The sequence below is a fragment of the Haliotis rufescens genome, unplaced genomic scaffold (assembly GCF_023055435.1).
Source record: "Haliotis rufescens isolate VD_foot unplaced genomic scaffold, xgHalRufe1.0.p SCAF_16, whole genome shotgun sequence".
NCBI lineage: Eukaryota > Metazoa > Mollusca > Gastropoda > Lepetellida > Haliotidae > Haliotis > Haliotis rufescens.
Genome location: NW_025963846.1, coordinates 12,484,129 through 12,505,245, shown reverse-complemented (window position 1 = coordinate 12,505,245; position 21,117 = coordinate 12,484,129). Strand labels below are relative to the sequence as shown.

General features: G+C 42.3%; 1 protein-coding gene across 1 annotated transcript in view; it reads right to left on the bottom strand.

Moving 5' to 3' along the window:
- Nucleotides 1–690: 690 nt before the first annotated feature.
- Nucleotides 691–21,117, bottom strand: part of LOC125380999 — a 76,455-nt gene continuing 56,028 nt past the window's right edge. The window contains exons 3-12 of the mRNA XM_048396882.1: nt 16,229–16,247; nt 12,464–12,540; nt 11,434–11,831; nt 8,578–8,853; nt 7,048–7,266; nt 5,909–6,209; nt 4,648–4,836; nt 3,505–3,746; nt 2,067–2,322; nt 691–956 (exon numbers count right to left, since the gene is read on the bottom strand). Coding sequence (XP_048252839.1) covers nt 3,676–3,746; nt 4,648–4,836; nt 5,909–6,209; nt 7,048–7,266; nt 8,578–8,853; nt 11,434–11,831; nt 12,464–12,540; nt 16,229–16,247 — 1,550 coding nt within the window. The 3' untranslated portion in view covers nt 691–956; nt 2,067–2,322; nt 3,505–3,675. The remainder of the gene's footprint in view (nt 957–2,066; nt 2,323–3,504; nt 3,747–4,647; nt 4,837–5,908; nt 6,210–7,047; nt 7,267–8,577; nt 8,854–11,433; nt 11,832–12,463; nt 12,541–16,228; nt 16,248–21,117) is intronic.

Genomic DNA, 21,117 nt, shown 5'->3' with positions numbered 1-21,117 from the left:
AGTCCGAATTTTAAGAGGTACAACATTACATAGTTTTAGCCAGAACTACAGTTTGAATACGCCAACAGCCAACTGAGAAAAGCACAGACGAGGAGCTGCAACCAATGCACAGTTATCAAAACAATAGCCATTGTGGTCAAACAATACCTTATTGAGGTATGTTTGTTTGTAAGCGTGTTGTTTAACGCCGCACTCAGCAATATTCCAGCTATATGACGGCGGTCTGAAATAACCGAGTCTTGACCAGACAATCCGGTGATTGACACCATGCCCATCGATCCACGCATTTGGAATACGATGACATGCATCAACCAAGTTAGCGAGCCTGACCACCCGATCCCGTTAGTCGCCTCTTACGACAAGCACAGTCGCCTTTACAGCAAGCATGGGTTGCTGAAGACCTTGGATCTCCACGGTTATGGTAGTATATTAATTGAAACTGGATCCATGAAATTCGATTCGCGGACATTTCCCCTTGGGAGAGATCATCACTCCCTTCCCTCTTCTTTGTCCAAAAAGCGGACTGCAGACAGTAGACCTTGGGATAGAGCCACACACCCTCTTTTACCTGAGTTCTATCTTAAGATAGATTAACGCCCGCCCCCCCCCCCCCCCCTCTCACTCTCCCCCCCCCCCCCCCCCCCCCCCCCCCTCTCTCTCTCTCTCTCTCTCTGATCTCTCACTTACTTGTATGCATACTGTACACCACTATTAATTGCAGATTTCGTTGCACAAGGGAGGTTCTTGCCGGCGGATGTCACTTCTGTCCTACAGATGGTTATCGGAGATTTGCCGTCGCCGGCGGTGTCGTTAGGCATGATGAACTCGATGTCCATGACGGGGAGTAGGACGTTTCTGACTGTGGCTATTTCCAGGCCCACTTTACTGGCACTGCCGACATACACGTTCTCGCCCCCAGACGTGAACTCCATCTTCATCGTGGGGACGCTGTCGTTCTGAAACAAAAGGCCAGAACATGCGAATGAGTGAGTGAGCTAGGTTCAACAGCTTTACCGTTATATCACGGCGTGGCCGATTGAGAAACCATGTGTCGGTTACCACTTTTAGTGAGCGAATAGTGAGCGATGATACAGTACATCATGTAGGCCATTGACCCGTGTTCATCGTTCAAGAAATATCCACACTGGTTCAAGATACTATGCGGCAATACAAGAGGACAATCATGCCATTATGAGTGTCAGTGAGTTGGATTTAACGCCGCTTTTAACAGTATTCCAGTTATATCGCGGATTGTCAGTTTAATGTGGGAGGAAAGCTCGTAGTGATGCAGGTATCAGACGTTTACCACTTCGTGAAACCCACGAGCACGGGTATGGTGCTGACAAACCTGGAAACTTCATCGGGGAGAACCGGGATTCGAACCCACAATCATAGGTGGCGTTGCTGGTCGTGCCCAAGGGACGCAACTCTGGCACAGCGAATCGCGTGGCCTTAGACGACTGGGCCACCCGTGCCCCCCATGCCATTATGACATTATCTCTACCGTTGGGGCAGTCGGGTAGCCTAGTGGTTAAAGCGATCGTTCGACACGCTGAAGACCTGGGTTCGATTCAATACAGATGTATTGAATTCAAAGATAAGATGGCTAAACTACCCATCAACAGTTGTGTAATATGCGATTTTATTTTGAATATTTAAAAGTTATATTTAAAAAATCAGTACGGTTCATGTTTTAGAGATAATATAGCTGACTTAAGATATTTTCAATTGAAAATCAAACATATTATAAAATATGTAAACATGAGATGTATAGGTTCTTTTGCTTCTCAGTTTATAACGTTTTAAAAGACAATTGCAATAGAAACGATTTAACCCCTTTGCGGCTAGCCTACCCTTAAAGTGAAACCCCGTTAACCGGATGATCAGTCACATCGTGCAAACTCCCATATACACACATACACACAATAGTTATAATATGCATTTCGTGACTATACGATTCGTAATCCTTAAATTCGATGATCCGATACTTTGTTAATCCGGACGATTTCTCGGAGAATGGGTTTCACTGAGAATGGGGTTTCACTGTTCCGTGACGAGTGACCTACCGAGACGTCGCCAGCTGATGGGGAAGCCTCAACGTCAATGGCGACCGATCGGAGATGTAGTTGGACATCCTCCACATACAAAGCTATGTCGACGTTATGCGGAGCGCCTGTTGCAGAAATGTTTGTTGCCTTGACCAAGACTTGAAAAGTTATCTGATCGGATTCGGCAGTCGTGTTAATAGATGACCACGAGCCGACGTTGGTTACACGTTTCAAGTCCAAGACAGCAGAATCCACAACGGTGCCACCGGTTTTCCTGAAATGGTAATGCCAGTATGAGGAGTTATAGCTATATCGCTGGTTAGTCTGTCAAGGTTGGTTGGTTGGCTTGTTGTTTAACGCCGCACTCAGCAATATTCCAGCTATATGACGGCGGTCTGTAAATAATTGAGTCTGGACCAGACAATCCAGTGATTAATATCATGAGCATCGATCCACGCAATTGCGATCAATGACATGCATCAACCAAGTCAGCGAGCCTGACCACCCGATCCCGTTAGTCGCCTTTTACGGCAAGCATGAGTTGCTGAAGACCTACTCTACCCCGGAATCTTCACGGGTCTAGTCTGTGAAGGGCAAACTAGTGGTTGATATTACGAACAAAGAACACATCTGTCGAGGTATAGTTTTCACACCTTGCCTCCCACTTTATAATGGGGACACGGGTGGCGCAGTCGTCTAAGGTGCCGCAGTATGCTGTGCCGGGTACGCCAGAAACTTGTGATCGCGGTTGAATCCCGGTTCGCCCCGATCATGTTTCTAAGTTTTTCAGCTCCATACCCGTGCCCGTGGGTTTCACCGAAGTGGTAAACGTCTGAGACCTGCATCACTTCGGGTTTTCCTCCCACATTAAGCTGACACGCCGTGATATGACTGGAATACGGTGTAAAAGGGGCGTTGAACCCAATTCACTCACTTCTTAATAATAGTTTGTGGTTTAAAATACAGTATGACTTGATTAATAATTCACCCAATCTTGTGCTACTACTGCTACTACTAGTTACTACCACTACCACTTCTACCACTACTACTACCACTACTACTACTACCACCACGACCACTACTACTACTACTACTACTACTACTACCACTACCACTACCACTACTACTACCACTACCACTACTACTACACACCACCACCACCACCACTACTACTACTACTACTACTACTACTACTACTACTACTACTACAACTACTGCTACTCGGAGAAGAAGACGAGGACGGTATTGCAATAAATTATTAAAAACAACATTTAGTCTAACAGACATCACATATAGTTTACAAAATTCATGTAGAGCCAGCTTCTCTTTTTGTTTGGTAGGGGGCCTCCTACAGCTAGTTAAAAGAACACACCAATGATCATCGCGTGCCAAATGCCATGTATTCTATAGGAAAAAGGTCAGAACACGTCCTCTCTACAACTGACCATTTGTTTACCTGATTTTATACTCAGCCTCCAGGTTAAGGTCAACGCAAGGAAGGTGATTGCCTGCGGAGGACACGCGCACGTTGCACACCTGCAGGAGGCTGTTTTGGGAAGCATCAAGGGGCACTAGTACTTCAAGTTTGTAGGAATTAGTGGAAGATGCAGGTAGCTCTGCCGTAGCCTCAATGATGACGGGTTTGCTCTCGTGGGTCTTCTCCGTCACAGTTGCTGGCTGGGGGAAGGTAACTCCAGCCTTGATGGAGGAGCAAATAATAATAATATTTAAAAAATAAGATAATAATATATATTCTACCCCGGATCCGTTTTACACTTCTGTCTGAGCATTCAACTACTCCCAATCCGAGAGTAATCTTGGCTTGCACTAGGAGTTATCATACGAACTAGTTCCGTTCGCATGACACAAGGCTTGGCAGCCATCGTTACACTGTAGTAATGTTGAAAAGTCGTTTTTCACAAAAGTTACACACTCCAGCACGAGCATTGTGCTCACAAACCAAGGGTCTTAATCGGGTTAATCAGGGGATCCTGGTGAGCCAAAAGGACTCAACCGTCCTGGTTTTCACCTCTCCACTAGTAAAAGTTATAAAATATATTTGTAATTCGTGTAACATTCATTCTGTCGCATGTAGTTCTTGTAAAATGACGGCCGAAATGTTGAATCCACTTGACTTAAATTTGAATATAAATATGGACTTTTCAACATTACTACAGTGTAACGATGGCTGCCAAGCCTTGTTGTGTCATGCGAACGGAACTAGTTCGTATGATAACTCCTAGTGCAAGCCAATATTACTCTCGGATTGGGAGTAGTTAAATGCTCAGACAGAAGTGTAAAACGGACCCGTGAAGATCCGGGGGAGAATAATTCTTCAGCAACCCATGCTTGCCGAAAAAGGAGACTATGCTTGTCGTAAGAGGCGACTAACGGGATCGGGTGGTCAGGCTCGCTGACTTGGTTGATGCATGTCATCGATCCCAATTGCGTGGATCGATGATCATGATGTCAATCACTGGATCGTCTGGTCCAGACTCGATTATTTACTGACCGCCGTCATATAGCTGAAATATTGCTGAGTGCGGCGTTAACAAGAACAAACAAACAAGTATAAAACGTAAAATGCTTGTCTACGTACTGAGCTTTCCAGCGACTTTCGCGGTAGGGACGACCTTGATCTGCCCTGCCCAAATCTGGTCGGTTCCTATCTCCAGCGCCGCGCCCAGCCAGTACTCCTGTCCCACGAATGTATCGTCTTCGAACAGGTGAGCTACAAACTCGAGAGTCAGGCGGTTGTCGGTTTCTGAATTGCCAGGCTCCCTCATACCTGGAACAAAGATCGATTAGTTTGTTCATTCAGTGAGTGAGTTGGGTTGAACGCCAGTTTGAACCGTATGTCAGTTATATTACGACTTGTCGGGTAAAATGATCCACAGACTCGTAGTTATTTACGATATGATTTAGTAACACCCAACAGGCCCACTGCGGCAAATATAGGATTCGATCCTACGACATAGGTACCATGGTGAAAGGGAACGCAACAGCACAGTGATAAGCGCCATCTGAGATAACATTCCAAGTGGTTTACGGGCAATACAAGTATTATATACACTGGTAAAGGCTGAATACTGCCTACCATACGTTTCTACATAAAATAGTCATTTTACAATAATAATAATAATAATAATAATAATAATAATAATAATAATAATAATCCATATCCTAAGATATGCTGAAAGCGTTACAATGGGAGTAAAACTCAACAAATGAAGACCTCCAGTACTTGTGATCGTGGTTCGCCATCAACTCAAGACACACCAAGAACAAGACTGGACAAATGTCTAGTTAAGATAGTATGGATGGATGGATGGTTTGTTGTTTTACGCCGCACTCAGCAATATTCCAGCTATATGATGGAGGTCTGTAAATAATCGAGTCTGGACCAGACGATCCAGTGATTGACATCATAAGCATCGATCCACGCAATTGGGATCAATGACATGCTTCAGCCAAGTCAGCGAGCCTGACCACCCGACCCCGTTAGTCGCCTCTTACGACAAGCATAGTCGCCTTTTACGGCAAGCATGGGTTGCTGAGGACCTAGAGTTGAGATAGTGGAGAGTAAATGGGTGAGTTTTCAGTCAGGACTTGAAGATATTGAAGATCATGATGTTTGCGTGCAGAGTGTTCCATAGAACTAGGGAAGAGTGGGAAAATGATCAGTAGCCGATAGTAATAATGTCATGTCTCAATACAATGCAATCTCGAGAAAAATGTACCAACATTTCAGCAGGTGTCCGTAGTATCTTAGACATTTATAGAAAGAGGATATAAGGGATATTCATTTATCAACACAATAATAGCGTACGCGTCTCTGATAAAACTACTTCTGGTCACACCTTTATTGACGGCCTTTCCCAAGTCCAGGTGACCCCGAGCGTTGCCCTTGACATTGCCTTCAGTGTGAAGCGTGTGAGTCGGCTTTGTTATGTCGAAGCCGCAGTCGTAGTTGACGGCGACGTCCTTGCCCTTCACGGCACAGATGGACATGACGTTGCTGGTGTTGAGAGGGGCAAATGCGTCGAAGCTGAGGGTCACGGAAGGGTAGGGCATGTAAATGTCCACCGTGAACACGGCCGAACTTCCGACACTCATCTGAGCTGGCCCCGTGAAGTTGATGGTTGGGGTTGTTGAGAATGTCTGTGAAGAGAAACACAGTGGGTGAATGTTCCTTATCATCAAATTGGCAATAACACGACATTACGTCGGCCTTTAAATAACCGAGTTCACTGTTATACATGTGATTAGATCTAAACACAAACTTAAACACATTTCTTGTAATCCTGTAATTCCTGTAATCTTGCCGCGTTGGGGGCTTAAACATATTTGGGTTAGTGTTTAACATCTGAACGTGCTTTGCGTCAAGGGACCAACCATTTGATTTGTGGGTGTGGGAGTGTGTGTGTGTGTGTGTGTGTGTGTGTGTGTGTGTGTGTGTGTGTGTGTGTGTGTGTGTGTGTGTGTGTGGTGTGCGTTAATTATTTTGTATATTTTTATGTTAATTTTGTTCGTTCAGTGTACGTCCTGAAGGTATATGTGTTTTAAAATTTTATCATATTTGTTTGAATGCCTTATGATATGCACTTTATTTAAACATGTTCAGATTTTCAGGAAAATACATGATTATGTGGATTTTTTCGAAAACATATTTAAAGTGGAAATATGTTTTATCAACATTAAACTCTAAAGATGTGGATATTGTGTGGATATTGTGTTTTGGTAGTCGTTGGGCTGAAACGATAGCTCATTTCATTTGTTTAGATAGAACACACTAAATGTGTATTCCGTTTAGGATTTAAACACATTCCTGAACATATATTTAGATCTAAACATGTCTTGTTTGTGTTTACATTTTAAACACATTTTTTACAGTATACAGGCAAACAGACAAGTGGCTGATAGCAAGGCGTTGATCCAATCTACACAAACACACGCGCGCACCCACACACGCGCAGACAAACACACATGCACAAATTACCTCAGCATCATTAATGCAGACAAAGCTTGCTTGGCCGACCCACACGTCCGCTTCGTAGTTGTACTCGGCGCCGGCGCTCACCCAGTATGTGCTGCCGTTGTTGGTCACGGTGTCCAGCATTACCGCGTCGTAGTTGATGACGATCTGGTTGTGCTTCGGGTCTGAAGTGTCGGTCCCGTCGTTGGTCACGTTGCCAAGGTTGATGACGGCTCGATCATACTGAATGAGAGGCAGGAGTGAAAGAGTTGGGCTTGAGACCCCTATAAATTATGTGTTTCAGCTGTGTGTCAGTTCAGCAGGTGTTGAAAACCCAAAGTGGTGCAGTTCTCTCAAGTATTAGCTGCTTACCAGTTTGGTGCACGAGCATGGTGCTGACATCTTCCCGAGGCAAGAGAGTTAACTGACTTTAAAAGTCCAGTTTCCACCCTTGCCGAAGTAGGCTGGAATTCCACGGCTCGATCGTAGCGCCTCCACTGGTTATTACGAGTTATGTCCCTTCTAAACATCTCTTATGGACCAATCAGATTCCACCTCTCGTATCATTTGATTGAAACAAAATGGCGGCGCCCAGAAAAGACGATCTGTTCGATAATCAAGATCTATATTGTGATAAAACGGGTCTTACACCGCGAAGTGAAACAAATCACGTGAGCACGTGAAACGTCGGGTTTTCTTCCCAATATAATCAGACCTGCAGTGATGTCACTGAAATGTTGTGTATTAACAGCTTAAAACCTATGTAACACCGTAATACCAGCCTAGTTCGGCAAGGGTGGAACTTGCCTCGAGAACATGGGTGCTGAGGGTGAAAATTATTCTAGGATTCACCACACACACACTCGCTGTACCCCATGCCACCCACCCCGACCAGTTTGAACTTGCACAGCTAACAGATGCAACTCTGTACGATCTATTTTTCAGCGTCTTTTACAAGCCACAGTTAATCTCAGAGAGCAATACATCCCGAATTGTGTGACTTGAAAATGAATCCATAGGCTGCTCAATTGAAGTATCTGCCAGGTGTGTGAAGGGGCAATCTAGGTGCTCACAACCGCCCGCGGGGAGTCGGTGGGGACACAACAGACTAGGTCGGAACAAAAGCAACATTAACAAATATAGTGATTTGATTCTTATCGCTGAAGAAACTTTACCACAAGTGAGTATTAGAAGTGATACTCATCCCCATTCGTATATGCCGTGTACTTGGACATGAAGTAGTATTTTCTGATATCCTTCTGTATATTAGTATTTCTAGCACTTGACGGACGGAACTGGCTTCTGTGCAAAAACGGGCTTTGTAATAGCCCAGTAGTTCAAGCGTTCGCTCGTCACTAGGAAGACCCGATTTCGTTTCCCAAAATGGTTACAAAATTAAGCCAATTTCTGATGTCCACCCCGTAATATTACTGGAACATTGCTTAAAGCGGAGTAAAACCACACTCACTCTCTCTAAGCAAAAACACAACACGCAATAATACATAACTGAAGACAAACAACTGGGATGTAGGCTAGTTGAAAGTTCTGACTTACGTAGAGGTTATTTTCAATGCTGTAGTGCTCGGGTGTGGTTGTTCCGTCATGTGCAAGGTTCTTCCCAACCGATGCTACGTTTACCCCACAAAGCATCATGATGATGGACGCGTTATCCGGGGTGAACAGCTCCACCAACATGTCGGTTGTACCAGAGGGGAAGGTGATGGTCAGTTCAAAGGAAATCTTCTGGCCAACTTTCATGTCCGTTTTGTTTGTGTTGGGAGCCAACTTCACGAGGTCAAAGGTTACGTTTGCCGGGGGGTCTCCAGCGGCCTGAAGTTACAGTGGATAAAATGTTCATTGTATAAATATAGTATATATGTTACACCCAATCTGTGCAGCTGCACATTGCATGCGTTGGGAAGGTCGTTAGCCCAATACGTACAATGGGCAATACAGCTTGCCCAATGCAATGTGCAAACAATTATCTGCTCATTGCTCATGTTAGGGATCATAAAATATCTTTTACATATCGTACAGATTTAAAGAAGCTCAGTCTTCAATGCTAAAGGATTAGAGTTGTATTTGTTGACGTTCATCAGCTGATGAAGAAAGTGCCTCACTCGAGAAAATTCCATGATAAATTCATTGTAAATTTGCTCACGTGAGGCACTGTCTTCATCAGCTGATGAACGTCATCAAATACAACTTCAATCCTTATATTGACCGAAACATAAATAAAAAAAACCAATCCATAATACATCAAACTTTAATTATTTAAAGTGAACTATATCAAAGTGGAGAGTCGTGACGTCGTGACGTCGTGACGTCGTGACGTCATCTGTTCCAAACATTCCATTTGGAGTGACATCCCTTGGTTTTACAAACGGCAGAAAATGGCGGCTACGGCAATGTCATTCGCTTAAAATAAAGTTGCACCCAGTAAAGTTAGCGTAAAGAAAGCCAGACCCGGCTGATGCTGAAAATGGATTGATGTTAACGTTCTGTGAACTTGTGTGTGTTTGAATCATACTGCGGCTGCTGATGACGGGGATTACCGCTTGAGGCGGCGCGGTTGGATTTGCCGAAGCAATACACGACAGTGTGGAGCTCACTGATTTCTTTTGGTAAGTTGAGAATTCTTGGTTACGGCTTCTAATGGACACTTCATTTCGGTGACCCGACATGTACATGATCTGTCTGGCCTCAAAGCCTGTATCATTCATAGCCTGAATGGATGTCGCTCTCAGTTTTCCGTAATGATTATTAATGTTATTTTTAAACATTGAGGAATTCCCCTAAAGTATTTCTGTATTTATATTCCAAAACTGGCTCCCACAGGAGATATCACTTGGGTGAGATCAAGCGATATCTACACTGTGGATATTACTCCAATGAAATTGCAACACAATGCTTTGCAGACCATTGTGACGTCATTGTTACCATGACGTCACAATCAAATGATATCACTAATGGCTCCGCTACTGAAGCTGTTAGCAGTACTTTTTACACTTACGACACTGCTTATTACTGTCTACAAACTTAAAAAGTTGGAAGAATGATTTTGGATGATAAATAAGATCTCTCACTCGGGTGAGAATCTCTATGTCTCCACTCGATTGACAACGTAATCACGTGACATTCTGACGTTATTCGGGAAATGAGCGACAGTCAGCTTGGTAGTGTTCACCTAGGCGAGGTCACCCGCTACTGTCAATATAAAACAATATCCCCAAACTTCATGATACCTGACATATTTTGTTCAGTGTATATATTCTTTATTCCTCCATGGACATTGAAACACGATATGTTGAAGAGTTCACAAACTGAATCCTTTTGTTATTTATATGCATGTTAATATGTCATATTATGTGATATTCCTTCACCAGGCTTGTATATCACTTCGATTGGGGGAAAACCAACTTTTACTGCAACTTCTGCAAAGTTCTCTACTGGTTTTGGATTTACTGAACTTGGGCGCCTCCAGGACAGAAGACGGCAAACCAAGTCCATCTCCGGGTCTGTTATGGAGAGGCACGCTGACCCCCACTGGACCTGTGTCCGCATTGCTATACCACAGGTTGTCCTGCCCTGTCTTTGGACACATACAAGTTAATTTATTTTAATGGTATCTTTCGCAACTTTCTTCAAGTAGAACTGATCCCCATGGATGTGCCATGGGTGCAAGAGCTGTTCATGAATTGTTCAAAAATATGTTTAGATTCAATATGCTTTGTCAGGAACAAATCTGAGGGAAGTTGTTCAGCAGATAATTTGAGAGTGAGTATCTGAGGGATCTTAGCGCAACGACTGTCGTAAATTAAAGTATGGGAGTTACATTCACCTTGGCCCTAAGATCGCATTGTGGAACGGGGCCCATATATTTGTGGTGATTGGTTCTGCATTTTTCGTTTCAGAACTACAACTATTTTATGTTAACCACACTCAGACACAGTACACTGACTCCGTCCGGACTGTCCTTGCTTTAACCCTATACAACCGAGCGCCAGGCAGGGCAACATCAAGTACCCTCTCTTAACGTCTTTTGGCATGACGGGGCAGGAGATCGAACCCTCCGCTCCCCGACAGACTCTCTATTTTCACCCCTTGGAGGCGGCACAGTTATAGATCATCTAGAGATTGTCCAGGGAACAGGTTTATTATGATGGTAAAATTTGAGGCAAACGTCTTTTTCTCACAATTTTCTAGAACATAGGACTTTTTAAATCATACTTCCGCTGTGATAAGTATCTCACACATTTGGTGTCCCTTCAAGCCTGTGAGACTTTTAATATTTACACTGACACGCAATGAAAACGCAGAGAAGATGCTTTTTTCAAAGAGTTTCAGTATATGAAAACATAACACCCATCCCCACCCCCACCCCCACCCCCGTTGAAAACAAATACTTACTCTTCTTGATCTGTGGTGGTCGTAGCCGCTGTAGTCGTTATTGTTGTAGGCGTCGTTGGCCTCCCCGACTAGAGATTTGATGCTCAAGGTCATCTCGGCGGCGTCGGTGGCGTCGGTGGAGGTGTCGTCTTTGTTTTGGGCAGTGACGGTGACGGTGTAATGTTGACGCTTGAGCATTGAGGAGTCCGATACCCGAATGTCACCTGAGCTAGGATCAATCTTGAACGTTCCTGAATCGTCTTCAAGTGTGTACACAACGTTACCACAAGGGCAGTCGTCAGTAACACATTTAGATCTATCGTTCGCTGAGGCTCTGTATACAACGTCATTGCTCCCGACCATGTCAGCCGTTAACTCCGTCACTTGGTACGACATTTCAAAGTACGGCTTCGTTCTTGCTGTAAGTAGAAGCAGGCAAATTTAATAAACAATACTAAAGCAGTGCGTGTTTTAGTATAGCGCTAGTTAGAGGTCAAACCTCCCACATTTACACTGCAGTGTCACATAGTTCAAGAGTACCGCCTAAATGAACCATTTAGTAATCTGTCATAAAGTTCAAGAAACATACCGCCTACATTAACACTGTGTATCGCATAGTACAAGGAGCCATACCGACTAACTTATTATAAACGCTGCATTATCACATAGCGCAAGAAGCCATACCGACTAATTTTTTGTAAACGCTGCATTATCACATAGTGCAAGAAGCCATACCGACTAAATTATTATAAACGCTGCATTATCACATAGTGCAAGAAGCCATACCGACTAAATTATTATAAACGCTGCATTATCACATAGTGCAAGAAGCCATACCGACTAATTTTTTGTAAACGCTGCATTATCACATAGTGCAAGAAGTCATACCGGCTAAATTATTATAAACGCTGCATTATCACATAGTGCAAGAAGCTATACCGACTAAATTTTTGTAAACGCTGCATTATCACATAGTGCAAGAAGCCATACCGACTAAATTATTATTAACGCTGCATTATCACATAGTGCAGACCACTGTGGTAACACCTACCGTAGTTACTGCAACAAGGGCCGGTGTAGCATGCTTGACAGGACCCATCACTGTTGAATTTGGTGTCTACATTTGAGCTAAAAGGATCATATATAAAGCAATACATATCAATCATTATCTGGTAGGTGTAAGGGACTGACAATCTGGAGGGGTGGGAACAGGGAATGTTGAATATAAATTATGTACTGTTTCAGCTACCGCTACAAAACCAGACAATGTTTCATTTTAAACCATGATCCTGAATTTTTGAAAAGAAAAACAGCCTAAAGGTCCCACCCGACACGGGGAACGTTAAAACTCAATCAGAAAAATCACCGAAGAAGTTGGGAGGGAGAGAATTAATTAAACGTTATTTCGAACAAAAGCAAGAAGAGGGTGAACTTGAAAATGTTAGGTTTTGACCTTTTTTATTTCACACATCTAACTCCCTATCTAGCATAGCAAGGTTGATTGACACATACGTTCATGACAATAGCGAGCCAGTGAGTATAGTTTTATGCCGCTTTCAGCAATATTCCAGCAATATCACGGCGGGGGACGCCCAGAAATTGGCTTCACACATTGTACCCATGTCGGGAATCGAGCCCGAGTCTTCGGCGTGACGAGCGAACGCTTTAACCACTAGGCTACCCGACCGCCCCTTTCATGACAATATAACTAGATTGATGGGTTCAGTGACTTTCAAGGTCGTCAGTACACATATTTTTAAATTGCTTGGATTTCGGATTTGGAAAACAAAAAATATCTGGTTGGGTCTGAGGTCGACACAAGATAAATATTTTTATTATGATTTTAACCTTTGTGGACAACAAATCCACATTCTAATCTTATGTATGATGTTAGGGTCCCATTCTACCCTGAATGACAGTTATTATTATTTGTATTCGTTTCTTTGAGAACATTTCCCTGTAACTAGTCATATCTAATTTTTTTCCATATCCATACATTGTTTGTTTTCTTTGTTTGTTGTTTAACGCCACACTCAGCAATATTCCAGCGGCGGTCTGTAAATAATCGTGTCTGGACCAGACAATCCAGTGATTGACATCATGAACATCGATCCACGCAATTGGGATACGATGGCATGCATCAACCAAGTCAGCGAGCCTGACCACCCGATCCCGTTAGTCGCCTCTTACGACAGTCAAGCATAGTCGCCTTTTACGGCAAGCATGGGTTGCTGAAGACCTATTCTACCCCTGATCTTCACGGGTCTTCTGTTCTGTAAATCCCCCACTTGGTGCCAAATTACCAGCAACCTTGCAGTTACATAGTTAATGTGTAGTCAGCAATGAGATTGCAGATATGCAGAATGGCGCGACATTAAAAGTCCTGTATTAGGATATAACATAGTATTTAGCCAGCCTTGATTTATTCCTTGACATTTACTTCTCAAAAACACGCAAGCATGATATCCTCTTTATCATATAATGTCATACTTAGATTGCTCTTTATTACAGGGAAACTGATCTAGTGAAGGGACGTCAAGTCTATTTATACGCAGCCTGTCATTACGTTGTCATAACGTTACGAAATGGAGGCAGAGGTACCACAGGGCGACTAAATAACAAAGAGTAAAATATCCATATACAACTTTATTAATTTCGGGAAAACATGGAACTGATCCCCTAGCGTCCTTGCATAATTGCCTCGTAGTTCATACATCTCCAAGGTGAATTGGTTTCTGTTTGACCCTGATGTTCGGTTTCTTAGACTGTCATTTTGATTACGTTACTAAGTTGTCCAGATGCCTGATAGCCATTTTTGAGTCGAACGCCGATATATCAGGTGACGGATTGTTCGTTTGTAAACACTAAAAGTAGTACCTACATGTACCTGACCCTTTTAACACACATATCAACCCGTAAATACACCCAGGGATACCGGGAAACCTACTCTTTACATTTTTAACGCTGACATTCAGCTTCATCATTTGACGATAACCTTGGAGGGGGATGGGATGCACTGCCTTGCGCAAAGCAAATGATATTGTTTGTTGTTTAACGCCGCACACAACAATCCTCCGCTAAATGAATATACACATTATTTTTTCATTCACATTCATTCACATATGGATTGAAAAGAGTTATAGAACAACTAATACCTTTTTATTTTGGCTCATTAATCAATTCTTAAATTTACCCTTTACTTCTTGTCAACACATTTACCCTTTACTTCTTGTCAACACATTTACACTTTACTTCTTGCCAACACATTTACCCTTTACTTCTTGTCAACACATTTATCCTTTACTTCTTGGCAACACATTTACCCTTTACTTCTTGGCAACACATTTACCCTTTACTTCTTGTCAACACATTTACCCTTTACCTCTTGTCAACACATATACCCTTTACTTCTTGTCAACACATTTACCCTTTACTTCTTGGCAACACATTTACCCTTTACTTCTTGGCAACACATTTACCCTTTACTTCTTGGCAACACATTTACCCTTTACTTCTTGGCAACACATTTACCCTTTACTTCTTGTCAACACATTAGAACTGGAGATGCGACCCCTTAAAGAATTGTGAGACAATTTCACGGCCATGTGTTAATGGATATTAGCGTAAATATTGAATGTTGTACATACAAAACTAAACAATTTGCGTTTACGAGCAATTCTAACCCGGCATACCCACGGGGGAGAATGTCAAAGCGTCGCTTTGTTAAAACATGCATGGCACTAGTGGTTGTAAGTACTTAGGAAAATATATGAACTACCGCAGAAAAGAGAAAGTCAATATATCGTTTAACACAGATGGGCTGTATGTCTTGGTGTGGGTGACTTGTCTGATTTAATTTAGTACATTTCAGTTTTATCACGTTGGTCAGCTAAATGAGCTAGTGTAGATCGTAGAAGAAATTAATATCCATTTTGTTGAAACTCACGGGTACACAACATGTTGCATAGAGCCTATGATCACGTAATGTCTTACGATGTTTCAGTGCCATCAAGTAGTGACGAGCTAATAAAGATGTAGATGTAGGAAATTGTAGAGTGTATGCAAATTGTCTTTGCTGTTGTTCATGTGTCATGCAGCCATTTTGCCGAATATTTATATCGGTGACTGTTAACAGACATTATATTTGTTCTTAATAATTATTTTTTACAACACATTTAGCATACCAAAAATGGGCAACAGCAAAAATAAAATGGGGGGGGGGGGGGGGGGGGTGTCATATCTGAGGTATAATGATTTTTACCAGTAATTTATAAAAATAAGTCCCAAATACAACTTGTGAAAACACACAGGTTACAGACTATGAATGCGATAAATGATATTTAGAGAAAGTGAAGTTTCAAGCAAACAAAGTTGCACAATACATCTTGTCTTGGAGTTACATGATAATTCGAGGGGTTGAACAGGTCTTCAGCAACCCATGCTTGCCGTAAAAGGCGACTATGCTTGTCGTAAAAGGCGATTAACGGGATCTGGTGGTCAGACTCACTGACTTGGTTTATGCATGTCCTCGATCCCAATTGCGCTGATCGATGCTCATGATGTCAATCACTGGATTGTCTGGTGCAGACTCGATTATTTACAGACCGCCGTCATATGGCTCGAATATTGCTGAGTGTGGCGTTAAACAACAAACAAAACATGACAATTCGAGAAAAATTCGTTACAATGTGGAAAAGCAGTGTCATATGGATGTTCTTCGAAATACGTGATTGTTCGAGAAAGCTGCGTTATAAAGTATAGACGTGCATTCTGACAATAGTTGTATACCAAAAGGTGTAAAGATTACGTTGCTTACCATTCACTGCTGGAAGAACCTGCAAAACAACAAAAGTGCAAATGAAATCAATATGGAAAGTAACGAACAATAATGGGCTTGACATGCCAGGTTAGTAAAATTAAGATAAGTGCCAAGACTGTAACGGTTGGATGGCTTCTGTTCAGCGGTAATGGCACCAATAAATATTTCACTCTCGTTATTGGCTTAGTGGAAATTTGGGGTCATGATATTAACTGACATTAACGGCAGAATGATCTTTTGATTGGAATAGCCGCCGGTGCTGTCACATACACCAGAGTGTTTCTTTCACTTATTTCAAGGCATGAATGTGCAACTATTACAGAAAACGACCTTTCGCGATATTACTTGTTTATTTAGCTAGGGTTACTGTTTATTATGTAACCTTGTGAACTGGTGTGTGTGTGTGTGTGTGTGTGTGTGTGTGCGTGCGTGCGTGCGTGCGTGCGTGCGTGCGTGCGTGTGTGCGTGTGTGTGTGTGTGTGCGTGCGTGCGTGCGTGCGTGCTTGTGTGGGGGGGTGCGTGCGTGTGTGTGTGTGTGTGTGTGCGTGCGTGTGTGTGTGGGGGGGTGCGTGCGTGCGTGCGTGCGTGTGTGTGTGTGTGTGTGTGTGTGTGTGTGTGTGTGTGTGTGTGTGTGTGTGTGTGTGTGTGTGTGTGTGTGTGTGTGTGTGTGTGTCGCGTTAGGAACATTTCCTTTCACTGAACAGCCATTTTATATTCTGTGGGACTTGGTGGTATAAGACTGGTGCATTGATATGACTGAATGTGAATGTCTCACGTAACCAACAAACTAACAATATGCAACAACAGAATTGGTCTCTATAATGTTGTTCCTGAAAATAATTATTAAACGTCAATGCCAGCGATCAATCAACCTCGATCATCTGAAACAGATTCCACTGGACGCAAAAGGCGGTGAGGTGAAATCGGGTTTAACGTCACGTCAAAGATTATTACACTTATATAGCGACGTGCATGCACGTGTGATTGTGTGTATGTGTGATTGTGTGTGTGTGATTGTGTGTGTGTGATTGTGTGGTTGTGTGTGTGATTGTGTGTGTGTGTGATTGTGTGTGTGTGTGATTGTGTGTGTGTGTGATTGTGTGTGTGTGTGATTGTGTGTGTGTGTGTGATTGTGTGTGTGTGTGTGTGTGTGTGTGTGTGTGTGTGTGTGTGTGTGTGTGTGTGTGTGTCTGCTTGTACTAGTCTGGACTCATGCCGACTTAAAGTGCTAGCTCACTGAGATACCATGCCGCACTTTAACAAGAATACCCCACTCAGACACATTTTACTGACTTCGAGTCGACCAGTACATGTTTTAGCCCCTTAACGCCGAGCGCCGGACAGGGTAGCAACAAGTACCATTTTTTAACGTCTTTTGGTATGACGCGGCCGTGAATCGAACCCCGGACCTTCCGCTCTCCGTGCGTAAGCTGAACCAGTAGACCACTGAGGCGGGGTGAAAACCACATGAATGAACCACTGAAAATCATTGATAACACCAGGTGCTCGCAAAAAGATCAAGTATCCTGCCACACCGTCATCACCCGCCACTCACATAATTTGCTTAAAAAAGTTAGCCTTTGTGTGTTGCCTTACGCCGCACAGCATTTCCCCTGCCATTATATGTTTTACAACGGTGTATGTGCATTCAGAACAAACTAGGGACGAGGGTGAGATTATATATAAATACAGTAAACTACGGTTATAACGAACACGCTTATAACGAACTGACGGATATAACGAACTTACTTTTTGGGTCCCGACTATTTGCTGTAGTTATGCTGTATATATGCTTATAACGATCTACGGTTATAACGAACTAATATTAGTAGTCCCTTTGAGTTCGTTATAACCGTAATTTACTGTATTATGTTGGGGGTGTTTTAAGGGTAGGGTGGAGTATGTTGAGTGGTCCCGAGACGGGATGGAGGTCGGATGAAATAACCTTTTCAGAATGGCTTTTTTTAAAATGAAAAATAGATTACCATTATATATTTTAAAACATTACCCTGCGCACAACGAACATATATGTACAGTGGTCCCCACACTCATCATCATGATTTTATGCCTTTTAGGTAATAATAAAGAGAATTACCTTACTTCTTTCGATAAATAGCCCGAAAATAAACCACATGGGAAAAAACAAAGTTTCTTATGTTATAAATGTCTGCGTTAGCTCTACACCCACGTTAACTATGGAAACTGAACGGCTTTGTAACCCTTAAAAGTATTGATCATGAAGGGGTAGAGTGTGTATTATACTTGATACATATTGAACGTTTTCAAAGGATTGTAATTGCACAGTAGGGTAATGCCATACGAATGTAACACAACGGTTAAAGTGTAATAGATATCTTACACATTGATGCAGATTACCATCAATAGTTGGACATCATTGAGTACAAGTCGCAATGACAAGTCGTAATGTGCCCGTTAATGGTGAAATGCTGATAGAGAAGCTTGTTTCAGTTATACGGAAATTCGTTTATACGGACGAATTGTGAAATGACGCAAGTGTCCGTATAAACGACTGTATACGTCAATATCTGTTATCACCTGTCATATTACAAAGAACAGATCAAGCATTTTAATTACCGTGTTTATAAAAAACATGAACATAACACCACAGCGATTTCTAGTTACTGTCTTCATTCATTAAATGTCAGTGTCTAGTTGGGCGAATATTTGCGAGCCAATAATTAACGGTAACCTTTGCGATAGTGACCATATGCTGAATCAATAGTCCCACGGCACTGTAGCTCACCAGCAGTATATTGGATAACTCAATTGTTTCCAAAAGCAGTAACTTATGATAATTATCAGGTTTAATATCTAAACATAAGGTATCCATGGTGATGTATGTTTTCGTGAAAGTATACATCCGCTGTTAATTCAAAGACAAAAATACAAGTGTTTACTTTTATATAATTCATTCGTTCCTTTCCCGCGGACAACTCGAATACGATTTTCATATCAACTTCATATCATTAAAAGGAAGTATACACTAAGTCCTGAAAATTGGATTTGACCAAAACATTACAAATGTTATCAAAACGTTATCAGACTGACAACAGTCACAAAAAACACTGCAAACTTCAGGTCCAAAACACAACTATGATACCCGTATTAAATACATGGCCATCGAATAACTATTTCTTGTTTATTTCATCTTTAGCCACCATCAAACATGGTTGTATACTTATTTTGGCCGGCAGTTCAGGTATAACCTTTGAAGTTCATTCGCTGTGTCCCAACAGTGGGATAAGACTGGAAAGAAATGCACAAAGCATCCCTCGCGCTTCTGACTGATTATTGTTAAAGCATTGAACATAGGTACTTCATGGTGCTTGGTTCAAAATATATTCTGAGTAAACATCACCGTGAATAACATCGCCGAACAGGTCAACAAAAAAAAGCAACTAGTGATTACAAACACTCAGGAGATGACAAAGTGTTTGTTGTTTAACGCGGAACTCAGCAATATTCTAGCTAAATGACGGCGGTCTGTAAAATAATCGAGTCTGGACCAGACAATCCAATGATTGACTTCATGAGCATCGATCCACGCAATGGGGATCGATGACATGTATCAACCACGTCAGCGTGGATGACAAAGTGAATATGCTAAATCAAAGCATGGAAACTGCAAAATATACATTCAAACACCAAGTATCATAGATGAGCCTTTTTGTTCAGGCGAATATTACATTTATAAGTATTAATAATATTTTATTTTTTTAAAGAAAGTTCAGAACAATTAACAAGCTTATTGTCCAGCAATGACAGACATGACGTTAACAAGCGTGAATATTGCTTGACGTCGCATCAGCAATTTGCATCTATTGACATTGAATCTCTCACGGGGCTGTATTCAAGCTGAGCTATAGATTGTTTGACACGAAAATAATCAAACGAATAAAACTCTTTTCAGCACCCCACAAAACAATTACCCTTACAATTAGCCCGTTATATTTTCATTCCTCAAGGACCAGAGCAGCAAGCGGTTTTCTGATACCCGCACCTAATTTGACAATAATGACGCTGTTATCGGTAATCATATTGCTATATCAGGTTCATACTACGGGCGACGTTAAAAGAAAATCGATGTTACTAAGACCTTTAGAAAACACATTGATTCTAAACCGATATTGATTGCAAGGTGGCACTGCACTAGATCCATGATATTCAATTGACATGAAGAATGGACAATGTATTGGTTTCGTTATGATGTTCAATTAATAAGGGTACGCTAAGGGATCTATTTCGTTATGGACAACTCTTTTAAATTGGATTGGTCTACAGAGGAGAACAACAACAACCCCTGTCATAGACCCATGGCGATACAGGTCGATACCGTTCAGCCGTTGTCACAATTCAGGTGGCCCTCTAATGGAACTGACAGGAACTCTGTTGGATTTTAAAGAGATTGGAAAGGTTTGCCTCATTTTAATGGGGATTTCGATCATTTGGTATGACTGTTTATTGGGTTCCGTTCTCAGGTAATGGTTGCAGCTAAGTACAACCAATGACATTAAACTTGGGTTCCAGATCAAGTGAGTGAGTGAGTGAGTTTGGCTTAACGTATTTCAGTTATATCACGGCTTGTCAGTTTGATGTGGTGGAAAGCCTCGAGTGATGTAGGTCTTAGACGTTGGGCGAGATGCTCTGGTATGAAGATGACTAACCAAGAAACAAGCACGACAAATCTGTCATTCAAATCCAGGATCATAAGTTCCTGGCACGCCTAAGGGAAACAACTCTGGACAGCGAATTGCGGCGCCCAGGACGATTAGGGCACACGTGACCACCCCGATGAAGTGACAAGGTGCATGGGATGTAGATTGATTCGAGCGTGTGTGGTATAGAGACATAGATCCATAGTCCAT